At 37.5% G+C, this 12836-nt stretch overlaps 1 protein-coding gene across 2 annotated transcripts in view; it reads right to left on the minus strand.

The window, feature by feature from the left end:
- Nucleotides 1-12836, minus strand: part of ITGBL1 (integrin subunit beta like 1) — a 224436-nt gene that overhangs the window by 103703 nt on the left and 107897 nt on the right. For both annotated transcript variants that reach the window (XM_007196804.2, XM_057532952.1), the window contains 2 exons: nt 10124-10264; nt 7381-7521 (listed from right to left, as the gene is read on the minus strand). In XM_007196804.2, coding sequence (XP_007196866.2) covers nt 7381-7521; nt 10124-10264 — 282 coding nt within the window. The remainder of the gene's footprint in view (nt 1-7380; nt 7522-10123; nt 10265-12836) is intronic.

A 12836-nucleotide genomic window follows, 5' to 3' on the forward strand; every position in this document is an offset into this window, starting at 1 on the left:
CTGTGCTTTTCCCCCCTAATGTTATGCAGCTTCACTTTTCTATCCCTTTGCTATTTCTGTGCACTACTACAAACTCCAGGGGGAAATGTGGCCTGTAAGGTCTTCACCTCTACTCCCTGTGCATTTAATGCAGCATAACGAACATTCTCAAGGATTACTCCTATGAGTGTCCGCGTCACCTCCAGGCATCACCAACTCCAAAGAAAGTTGGGGAGACGATATAAAGAGTGTTCTCACTTTTACCATGTGGGTGATGATCCCTAAGCGTCCGTGCTTCTGCCTCAGCCTTGTACCCCAGTCCCTGCTTCATTTGATCAAAAGACGCTCTCAAAAAACAGCTGCAGTCAATTGTGTACACACTGGAAAGAACTGATGAGATCGTGTCATTGCTGTGTTTGGCTTGGGATAAAAGGTTTGGCCTTTGAATAGGAAAGTGTCAAAGTGGGAGAACATCGCCTAGTTCAGGAAGGCCGCTGCTCCTCCTCAAATCATCCACTTATGTGTCTTCTACACTTTGCCATTAGAAGCCAACATCCACTGAACAAGTTCAAGCTGAGGAAAGAAGGGTTATGAAAATACGGATGACTTAAAGCAAACCATCCATAATGAAATTCCTGAGAGTCAGTGAATATATGGCAACCAGGTTAAATGATGAAATAGTGGCATATAGAGTGTTTTTGAAGGTTTCATTGTTTTGGGAAAGTAGGAATACCTAAATCAAATGCCCCAGTGAAGATCACAGAAGAAGCAAATGTAAAAGTAACAGAGAAAAGGTTTAAATAACTAGTCTAGCATGATGAAAAATAGTATCGACAGTGATACTGCATAATCTAAATGTTGATCAGAGATTAATTTGACAAGTTAAAACGTAAACATAACTTTACTTTCACAGTAACAAAAATTAAATATGTTCTACATCTTTTAATAACTCAAAGTCACACGTTGTCAAAAATATGTTATGGATCCCACTTTAAATGAAACTGTACTTTTTCTATAAAATCCTTCATGGTGTTTTATCAGTGGAGTTAGGAAAATCAGTTAGAAATGCAATGTATTGATACCAGATTCTGAAGCAGGTATTTAGCCTTTCAGAAAAGGCAGGAAATCAAAAATTGAAACTGCAATTTCTTTTCTGAGGTCACAAGTTTCTCAATTCCAGCATAAAAGTTATGCCAAAGAGAGAGAGAGAAGGAATCATTTTATAGCGATAAAATGAAGATGAAAATGCTTGGTTTTGATTTATAGAGTTTAGAAATGATAAAATCTACTTAGCATGAAAATCCTTTAGACTGCCATAACATACTATATCAAGGTCTTTCCTAAACAAGTAGGGAAAAAAAGCATAAGTGAAGAAATTAGGAGGCCTGTGTCTTCCATCTAAATGTGTCACTAAGGTGGATGGACCTAGAGTCTGTCATACAGAGTGAAGTAAGTCAGAAAGTGAAAAACAAATACCGTATCCTAACACATATATATGGAATCTAAAAAAAAAGGTTATGAAGAACCTAGGGGCAGGACAGGAATAAAGACACAGACGTAGAGAATGGACTTGAGGACATGGGGAGGGGGAAGGGAAAGCTGGGACAAAGTGAGAGAGTGGCATGGACATATATACACTACCAAATGTAAAATAGTTAGCTAGTGGGAAGCAGCCGCATAGCACAGGGAGATCAGCTCGGTGCTTTGTGACCACCTAGGGGGTGGGATAGGGAGGGTGGGAGGGAGACTCAAGAGGGAGGAGATATGGGGATATATGTATATGTATAGCTGATTCATTTTGTTATACAGCAGAAACTAACACATCATTGTAAAGCAATTATACGCCATTAAAGATGTTAAAAATTAAATAAATAAATAAATAAATGTGTCACTAGTTCATCTTTCTGGCCTTCATCTCACTTTATCTTGAAAATGAGAGAACTAGAAGTGAATTTTACCATACTGATCTGAAATGTCATGCTTCAATGCTAGTTTGTCAAATCTAGGTGTGTATATGTACACATATATTTGGCCTGCAGGAGTTAATGTCATTGATTCTAACAAGGATTCCTTTAAACTCTGTAGGCAGAGGATCGACAAAATAGAGATGAAAGGTACAGAATGTTATTGTTTATCCCTGATAGCAAATATGCGGAACATACATTAGAGAATTGCTTTCAAAAGACCTATGAGCATTCTTTGAAAACACACACACACACACACACACACACATCCATGACATTGGAAGAACAACATGGTGTCTAGTTTTGGTATGTAAATGGGATCACAGCCTGAACTGTATCACAAGGGCAGGAATTTGGCAGCAAGAGACACATCAAGTGGTATCACGGCCATGCTGAGCTTTAAAGGCTCTCAGGACATTATAGGAGAGCATGTTGACACCAAAACTTATTTTTTTCTTTGTGATCATTGAGCTCTTTTGCGTGAAGCTATCTAGCCTCAGAAACATCAATCCAGGACAAATGTAGTTCCATCCATTCCAGAACACTCTTCTTCCATAGAGGATATTTCTTACCTTAAAAATGATCAAAAAATGCTCATGAACTGGAATCTGATATTTACAAGTAGCTTCCTACAAACTAATATGAAGACCATCAAGATAAAAAAGTTGGGGGGGATAAGTTAGATCTAACTAGTACTTGATATTTTTCTAAAATCCATTTGATATATTATTTTCCCTTTCAAGACAATGGAAACTGAATATACGTAATCATTTCTTTCAGTTTCTTTCCTTAATGCTTTGGTAATCCACAAAGACAAATTTCCCCATGTAATATGGTTCTATCAAATGATTCCACTTTCCAAACCAAGGGAACTCTAATCCAGGACTAACTTTGTATTTTCATCATTTTGATAGGCAGGAACAAGCTGAAAAAGTGGAAAGTCACACTGCAGCATATTTTTCCTATTAAGGGATTTAGGGAAATAGACAGAGTGATAAACAGCCATTAGGAATAAAGAAGTTACTTCCTAATCAGAAAGTCAATTCAGGGGAGCAGCTCATAGAATCGAAGTAACAGAGCAGTTGGTACACTTCAGGATGGCTGGTCATGCCCCTGCCATTTTACTCACACTCAAAATTTGTCAATAGTATCATCTTTGAGCCGTGTGTGTGTGTGTGTGTGTATTTTTGTGGGTATATGAGTCATGTTTGTGTTTGGATGAATTAATGTGTCAGTGAACAACATTTAGGAGTGAAAGAAAAAATGAATACAACTGATTTACTTGGAAGCAGGGAACATGTTTCAAAATTTGTATCCCATCCCCTATACCCATGATGCCTTAGGCACAAAATATTTACATTTAAGTGCATTTTTGAATAGATGAATGGATACAGTGGGAATGAATGAATAAAATGAGGTCAATTAAACAAGACAACTATAATCCAATGGGAGATTTCCCTTGGACTTAAATAAGCTCAACACTCTCAGGAGGGCAAGAATGGGAGCTAAAAATAAAGCTGCATTTCATCTGAGCCTTATTACACTCCAGCCTGGCATAAATCACTAGATAATATCCACGTACTTGGGGTACTTCCGTCTTATATCACTAAGGTATTAACACACTCAGTAATCAACTGCATGACTCCCTTCCTGTGGTGCAACTTCGACAGGCAATTAGGAAAACTGCGAAGACTAATAATTTACTAAGCATTATATATGGAATTCTACAGATATAGTGGGAATGAAGAAATACTCCAGAGACTGATGCCTGCCCCAGATCAGAATAATGTTCAGAGAAGCTTCGTTTTATAAGAATTTTGAGCATCCAGAGGACAGCTCTTCCTTACCAAAATAAAGTAAAATTGAAGAATTTTATTTGCATCACTCGGAGATTAAATTACATGAGTACTTAGGCTCGTGTAATGTGTTTTCAGATGACACTTAAGGGCAGTGTGAACTTTGTCAACTTGCTTAATTTCTTTGAACATTTCCTCTTCTGTTAAAATGTGGATAAGAAAAAAAAAATGTGGATAATCAGGTCTCCTTCTCTGAGTTAGGGCGAACATAAAATGGAATGAGGTGTGTGAACGAACTTGATGGGTATCTAACAGAGCAGGATCTCTGTCAATGTGTTTCTTCTTTCCTAAATTTCTCATTTAAGTCTGGGAGACAGGCTGTGGAGAACTGTCCACATTTAATTCACTTCAATAAATAAATTTAAAAAATCATAATCACAGCCTGATGTTTTATTGCTCAAATCACAGCCTATTACCCCATCACCTCTTCCCACCCCTATCTGTCTACACCCAGGGCATAGAGACCACATACAAATTCTCTCCTAAACTCTTCCCATGAGAAACTCCATCAACCACGCAACCATAACTGCCCAATCACTTAACTTTCTCTATAACCTTCTAGCATAGGGAAGAATGGAAAATGTGAGAAAGAAGAAAATAGGGAGCAGGAAGGAGGGATGGATTAGATGAAGTGGAAAATTTCAGATTCCAAGGAGACCTCCTCAATGGCTTTCACCTGCCCCACCTATGGTAGTAACTCTAAGCCTAAATAACGTGCATCAGGGATTGTGAGCTTATAAAAGGATCCAAGTGTCAGCCTAAGTGTCAATGCCCATCTTCACCCCACGGCCCTACTCCTCACGGTGAGATGGACTAGCTCACATGACCCTGAATTATCACTATGATGTAGTCATTTTGAATTTTCCAACCCCACTCCAAAATCAGGATCTTGGGTTTAACAAGAAAGAGTGTTCCCTATGCTTAAAAAAAGAAAGCATCCTATCAGAAAATCACAAAGTTATGATTTTTATATGTATTCTGATTACCTCTTTATTTTCCTATTTTAATTTATGTGAATTCATGTTTTATCACACAATCTTAAAATGACAATCTTAAATGGTGTTCCCTGAGCCCCGGTATAGTTTTTTCCTGACAACTCAGTGTTTATGACTCTATAAATTCTCATGTTCAGCCCTGATCCTTCAGAGTCGCAGATTCAACAGGCTGAAAAAAATGATCGGCTTTGGTTTGCCATTGGTCCTCTATGCCTGATATGTCTAGAAACGAATTTGACAGCGTTCTTCTATATTCTCCATTTCAGTAAACGGCACCCAGACAACCAGACTAGAAACCTGGTGACTACAGCACTCCACTGCCTAAAACCATCGCTAGCATTGCCTTTAGAACAGAGTCTAGTTCAGCAGCAAGGTAAAAAGTCCTTCAGTCCTTATTTCTTGCTAGCTTCGCCCTTCGTTACTTGTACATTCTGGTAATAACCAAATTGATTCTAGGCCCCTGCACAGATCTTATGCCTCTTTCCCCTGTGCCTGGGATGCCCATCTCATCCCTCTTGACCCATAAACCTACCCTTTAGGGCAGAACTGTACGTGCACAGTGACCCAAAAGCATCATGCGATGCATGTCATACATCACCACCTCTGTGAAGAGCCTCACCCTCCTAATTAAAAAGTCAAACAAGCCCATGCCCCGAGATTCTCATCCCCCTTCTCTGCTCATTTTAGTCTACAGCACAATGGCCATGAAAATATATAGCACTGACCTACTACAAATTTTGTTTGTTTTTTTGTCTCTCCAGGCCCACCTGGATGTAAACTCCCCAAGGAGAGGAATTTTATCTGTTGTGTTCATTGCTACGTCCCCAGTATAAGTAAACATATGCATGAATATGCCAATTTCCCACACCATAGTATATTGCAATGTATGTTTATGTGGCAGTTTTCTTTGTTAAACAGTAAATTTCTTAAGGTCAGCGCCTAGGCTTTTTTATATTTTAATCCCCTAATATCTCACACCGTGCCTATAGCATAATTAGCACTCAATAAAGGTTATATTAAATTGAAGTTTAAGTTTAAACAAAGATTCATTCAGTAAAGAAAGAACCTTTAGATTTCTTCCGATTCAGAGACCTTGTTAACATTTTGATTTTAGCTGTTAGTGGTGGAGGCTTCAGCAGGTTATGGAATTCCCTGAACCTCAGTTTCCCCAATTGTAAAATGAGAATAAATATGTTCCCTATGTCATAGTCTTTTATGAAGAATAAATGCAAATCTGGGAAGTGCTTTACAGATTGTCTGGCATACAGAAGTCACTGAATAGTTGTTAGCTGTTTTATTCCCATGTGTTGATAATGAAGATAATAAAGAACACTCACCCAGAATGAATAACAGAAAAACCTGGAAAGGGCATAGTCTTTGGTCCTTGCCTTTGGCATTGGACTGACCCCATTCCTGGGGTGGGACAGTAAAGACAGTGCCACCAACAACTGCACAGAGCCCTGGGATCGAACCACAAATGAAAGCTGCTGCCTTGTGAAGTGTCTTTTTGCGAATGTGGTCCCCATGAGCTCTGTGGTATACTTCAGTTTCTTTGGGTGCGTCCTGCCAAAGGACAAAATGTTTAGGAAATTCTCCCAAGCACAAGGGATCATCAGAAGAGGGAAATTCTTCTGCAGTGGGAAGCTTTAGCAGCAGGCTCTCCTCAGCCAGGACAGAGAAGTCTTTGCAGTTGCATAATCATAATTAAATAGGGCAGCTCTTTTATCTCCCTTTGCTGGCAAACTTTCTGGAGACAAGCGGCGTTTCCTCTCTATATCCTTGTAGCAACCAAGCAGTCAAGCATAAAGACGTGTATATGCCCATGTCTCTGTCTTCTCGATTGTCCAATATAACCAGACTGAAAATGTGTAACACTATTTTTGCTAAATGACACTTTTTCAGATAAATCTGACTGCCTGTTTTTGTTTTTTTTTTCATCCTTTGCACTATTAGAAATTCTGGCAGGATGTATTTTTTTTTCCTTTGCATTTAGATTACAAGCTCCATAATGTCAAGGATCATGTTTGTCTCCTTCACTGCTGGTACCAGTGGCCCAGAGGCCACTGGCAAATAGTATCGAGAGCCTGGAAAATAGTATCTGTTCCATAAAAATTCATGGAATAGAATTTTTGAAACCACTAATTGATATTCAATTGTAGGCTGCACTGCAGAACAATTTTAGTATATAAATCATACCAAAGAAGCAATGCATTAAACTATCCATGAGAACTATATTGTCCTAAGTCTTGTACTTATGGCTGCCATAATGGTACCTCTCCTGTTCATGGTCAGGTCTGCTAGCTTTGTATTCTCACGGTTGAGTATTCAGTACTTGGAGGTAATAGTTCTTCTTGGTGAGGAATTAGACTAATTTTCAGAGAGTGGGTGCATTTTCATCTCAAATCTTTGCCCAATGTGTGATTCCTCTAACAGTTTTTCACGTTGCTATTAGGAGTCCTTTGGATACCGAATTCTTTACAAGGCGCATTCCATTCTTTTACGGTTTCTGTGAAAACCTGAATAAATCTTGAAAATGGGGAAATGACTACTTTCTTATTTAAAAACAGGAGTTAGGCGAGCACTTACCAGAACAGAAGTCATCAGAATATCTGTCATAGACAGACTTGCAGTCCCTTTCATCACACTCACAGGTGTCCCCATGAATATCCCCCCAGTCTCCAGTCGGGTCAACATCATGGCAAGAACATTCACCACACACACAAATCCCTAGAGGATAAAAATAATTTTAAATGGGTCTAGTGAAGAAAAATCATGAGAGAAAGCATCTTACACATTGCTCTTTTTTTTCTGTTGTTACTTTATATTTCGAAAATACACGTATTCAGGAAAAATATTCTATAGAGGAAAACACCATCTAAAGTTGACAGTAGAGATTCTTTAATAAACAAAAGTTATTATCTATGTCTATACTTATGTGCGATCGCAGGATGTGAAATGAGCACCGTGCTGGTTTGACTCAAAGATAATACCAACACAATTAACGTAAGATGTAATCCTTGCTCTCAAGAAGCTTACAATTTATTTGACAAAAAAAACGCTAATGAAAAACAAACAAGCACCTAAAGTACTAACGTTTTGTAAACTAGGACATAAATACTGTAAGAGTTTGGGGAAGGGGAAATCAGTGTGGGCTGAAGTAATTAAGGTAGATGGTTTGGATAAGCAGAGAGAACGGGAAATGTTCTAGGAGGACTGAAGGTAGAACAACTCAAGGAAAGTCAAGAAAGCAAGAATAAGCAAAGGAGGGTGGGAATGGACATGGGGATCCCAAGTAGACCTGACTCATTGGAACAGAAGGTGCATATTCAGGAAGACTAAGAAGTAAGGTTGGCTGGATCAGATGAGCTCAGGTTACAGAGGACATTGGTGTAGGTGGAGAGATACAACTTTGGTCATTTGGAGATTTGCATAGGAGAAATGCTTAGTTGTAAATCATATTAACTTTGTGTGAATTTTAATCATCATCTTTAGGGTAACCAGTTAATCACTGTGAAAAAAAAAACAAAACAAGGTTAAATCCCTTTCTTACCTCTTAGATCAAAGTAAATTCTAGCTAGATTAAAGATTTAAGGATATAAAATAAAACCATAAAATATGAAATAAATTCATTTTTATTCAAAAGCCTCAAAGCAAATTATTTAAAGGAAAAAAGAAAAAGCTTTAACGACATAAAAATCTAAAATTTTGGTTGGGGGCAAGACACCAAAAACAAACTAATAGATAAAAAGAGCTGAAACAAGTAGTCATATGTATGTAAAAGACAAAGCTACTTTCACAAACATATAAACAATTCTTATGAATTCATATCTAAAGACAAATATGCCTACAGCAAAATAGACAAAGGCAAAGAACACCAATTGGAAATTCTGTGGAGAGAAGTTATGATGATAGATAAACATAAAAATGTTTACCACTCAAGCTACCATGATGAAGGGGTGAGGGACTTTTAAACAATAGTGAGTTAGAAATTATTTCAGACATACAATTGACAGAAATAAAAAAGATTGTTAGGATCAAGAGTTGGTGAGGGTATGGAGTACAAAATGTCCAACTTTCTGGGTGGCAATTTCACAACATATACTTTTTAAATGTGTGTTTCATATAACATAACAGCTCACTTCAATTAACATATCTAAAGGAAAGGAAAAGTACACAAAAGTACACGTACAGGGATATTAAATATGATGGTATTCATGTTATTGAAAAACCACTAGTGACCTAAATGTTCATCAATGGGGAATTCATGCAGTCATGGCCCATGCAGAGCTTATATATTAAAGGAAAATATAGGTGAATTAGTATGATATAGAATCAAATCTACTCTGCAAAAATTAAAGAGAGGACTTTTCTTTATAATTTTGGTCCCAAGGTCAGGCCTTTTGCTTTCCTTTCTCTCTATGTACAGAAACCTCTATGTACATTTCACTCTTCTATGACAGCCTGTAAAAAGATAAAGTTGGTTGTGTGCCCAGGATATCATGTAAGCATTACCTATTAAAGTGTACCATTCATTTAGAGAAATGAAAAAAAATAAGTTTCCAGCTTTCTAGATTTTTACTACTGTATAGAAGGAAATTGACCACTCACTGATATCTTCAAGTAGTCAGAAGAGTCCAACATGGCTCTTTATCTACCAGTACAGCTGACAAAGGGAAAAAGAACAAGTATTTGCAAGGATTTTCCTAGAAGTGTTTAAAACTATTTGATTTGATATCAAACACTTAGTTAACTCGCTTTAAATTATATGTTAGCAATACTAATATATTTTTTAAATTCCTGCTTTAAGTCACTCTCAATTCCACATGGCTATATTTTGTTCAATATCACATTTTTATTATTGCATATAAAAGTTAAATGACTCCATATCAATTCTGTATTGCAACACAAGCCTTCAATTTACTCATAATTAAGACGAGAGTTTTTTTTTGGAATGCTCTCCGGATAATTAGATGCTCATGCTGTAGATGGTTCTGTTAGTCAAGAGACATTCAACAGAAGTATCTACAAGAATTGCCTTTTCCCTGTACTATGCCATTTCTGGATGGCTGCCAAAGAAATTACAGTCCCTGTGTTAACTATCTGTTCAGTGAAGCTGAAAGTATGACAGCAACTTTCTTATCTTTCTGCTTTCTGCCCAATAAAAAATAAGAAAGAGAAGCTTGTTGGTATAGGAAATGTTGATTTACATCAAAGTCAAACACTATAAAAGATGACTTCCACATGGAAGGAAATACAGAGAAACACTGGGTTAATAATTAAGAGGTTTGTTTTTTTCACAATTACGTAGTAACGAGTATGAAAGACACACCTCTGTTACTGCAGACTCTGCCATCTGGAGATGTGCATCTTTGCTTGCTCTCCCAGGGGGTGATGTCGCACTGGAATTCGCATTTATCTCCATGCCAACCAGCCTGGCAGTAACAGTTTCCACAGTAACACTTTCCGTGGCCTTTACCCAAAATGAATTTTATACGGTGAGGAAAAAAGCAACTTTTAAAAGCAGAATTAACTTTCTACCTCTTGGTGATCATTTTTGCCTTTGGAAATAATTCACCTGCTCCACAGCCCTTGCTTAAAGTAATCAAATTATAGTTTGCCCCCAAAACATCATAGGTGTGCCTATACCTACGTAATTACACACATAAAGCAAGTCAAGGTGTCCTCTAACTTGTCCTAGCCAGGTGGCTGATTAAAATGACAGAATTTTAAAGAAATGGCATGAAAGACTGTGCAAGTCTATTATGTTCTGATCTCAGATGTGTACATCAAACTCAAATGTATGTAAGCATTCACTCTAAGAGCATTTCTTGATATTTGAAATCCACCATTGAGAAAGCAATGGTGCATACTTCCTTGGATGCACATCATTAATGACCATTTCTTAAACCAGAGAAAATATTTCATCGTTTCATTAAACTGTGTCCTGCAAGCTGTTGTGTCTTACCACATGGAAAAGAGGTTTTCAGCGAAATCAATGTTTAGTAGTCATTTAAACTACTAATTACAAAGAAAATACCATGGACCCTTGGTCTTACAATCAAATTCCCCTCCTATCTGTCAAGAGGATACAAATGCTAGGTAAGGACAGCCCGTCATTTTGTGTCCAGATGCCTCCACACAATTTCAGCTCCCTCCATGCTGTAAACTGTTACTCTGCTTGTTTGTACTTATGTCCAAACAATCTGTAATGAATGGTCACATCATCACTTCCTGCACCCATGTCCAGCAATCCTACAAATTCCCAAAAGATGACAATACCTTTTATCCCAAATCACTTTTTATATCCTCCCTTTTTGTAGTTATGCCACCCAACCATGAATGTATGTTCTTGTTCTTGCAAATCTGATGAAAACCAGGGCCATTTTGGGTTTTAGTCTATTCTTTCTGGTTTATAGGAATTTATGTTTTATCAGAGTCTATGGCTAAAGTCTTTGTTCCTGCCTCTCTCTTCTCCAACAGTCATCGTCCCAGAGGGCCATGGGAAACTAATTGTGAGGCTATTTTTCTTTCTAAACACTATGGCATATCTGGCCAATGGCAAGAGTGTCAGTAGGGCCTGAGACACTCACATATGAAGGGAGAAATACAGTAGAATATTCTGGTCTCATGACATTCTTGTCTCTCAGATGAAACTTCCTGCCAGCAGGCATACATGAGAGAGACAGAAAGAGCGAGAGATGAAGAGAAAGTGCTATAGCGAGATAGAGAGAAAGAAACAGGGACCCAAGCATACCATACCATGTTTTCTGTCTAAATGAGCTGTAATCGGGGTAGCCACAGAAAACTAAGCTAATAGACAATCATTTCTACAGCAAATTTTAATTTGTTCACTTAAGCAAACATAAAGGCTATCAAATGATTTCATCAATAATAAAATATAAAAGCTATACATTTTATTTAGGAACTTCAAGATATCTCTACATGTATACACACACACAAAAAATCACATTCCAGTATTACATCACAAGCCTTAGGAACTTGAGGATTACACTGGAAGAAAGCAAGACAACTTTTCCTAGGAGTCAGGGTTTTTTTTAAAACTTCAAAAAGTAGAATTTCCACTATAATCTCAGAAATCTTCAGAAATTTATTCCTCTGTCATTGTAGGAAATCTATTTAAGATGCTACCTATGTAAGGCTTACCATGAGATTAACAAATGATCATAGATCTTCATTCTTCAAACCCAAATTCTTTGTATGTTTAGAAAATTCAGCATTGAATTGGGGTTTTACTAAAAAATCATTGAGGTAGAGGTGAATAGGATTACTAGGATAAATCATGTAAGGCTACACTGTATGCAGATATAGGTGGAAAATTAAGCAGATATATTCATAGCTCAAATGAAAATACTGTAATAAGACATACCTGAATAATTGAGATAAAATATAAGCCTCAGGACAAAACACACTCCAGACAATGAGCATCATTCTCTGCTTTGTGCAAACTAATGGTGTAAGAAAATCTGCTTTTGAATTGCTCCATTATTGGGCTGTAGGATCACCTCTCAACAGACTGGTTTTATGTGAATGACACATGGAAAAATCTAGAATCCCAGTCAAGGTCATCCCCAGAGGCTGTTTACTGGAGTGCTAGTATCTGTGGTCAGAGACTTTGCACCATGAAATTGCTTTAGCCTCAAACCAACGGAAATAATGAGTGGAAAGCTTGAGAGTTAAACATTTCCTGTTGTTTCCAGTTCAATGTTTATATTTACACATGCAAATAGACTTTGCTTTGGTGGTGTGCATCAGAAAACACTGGCTCCACACATGTTCCCTTCCTCTTTTTTAATCTGTAATAATTGGAAATAAGATATCAGGACAGATACATAGTATCTGTGGGTAGATTTATCTAATTTTTCTAATTATTTTGGAATGAGCCCTTTAGCAGAATTGTCTGAGCAGCACCCAGCTTAGGTCACTGGCTTGAAAAATGAAGGCTCGTGTTTGTTGGTTTTATCTTGGTTGGTTGTGCAGCAAGGAAACCAGAGAGAAAAAAACCAAGCTGACCTAAAATAAGA

Source organism: Balaenoptera acutorostrata, chromosome 18, assembly GCF_949987535.1.
Source record: "Balaenoptera acutorostrata chromosome 18, mBalAcu1.1, whole genome shotgun sequence".
Lineage (NCBI taxonomy): Eukaryota > Metazoa > Chordata > Mammalia > Artiodactyla > Balaenopteridae > Balaenoptera > Balaenoptera acutorostrata.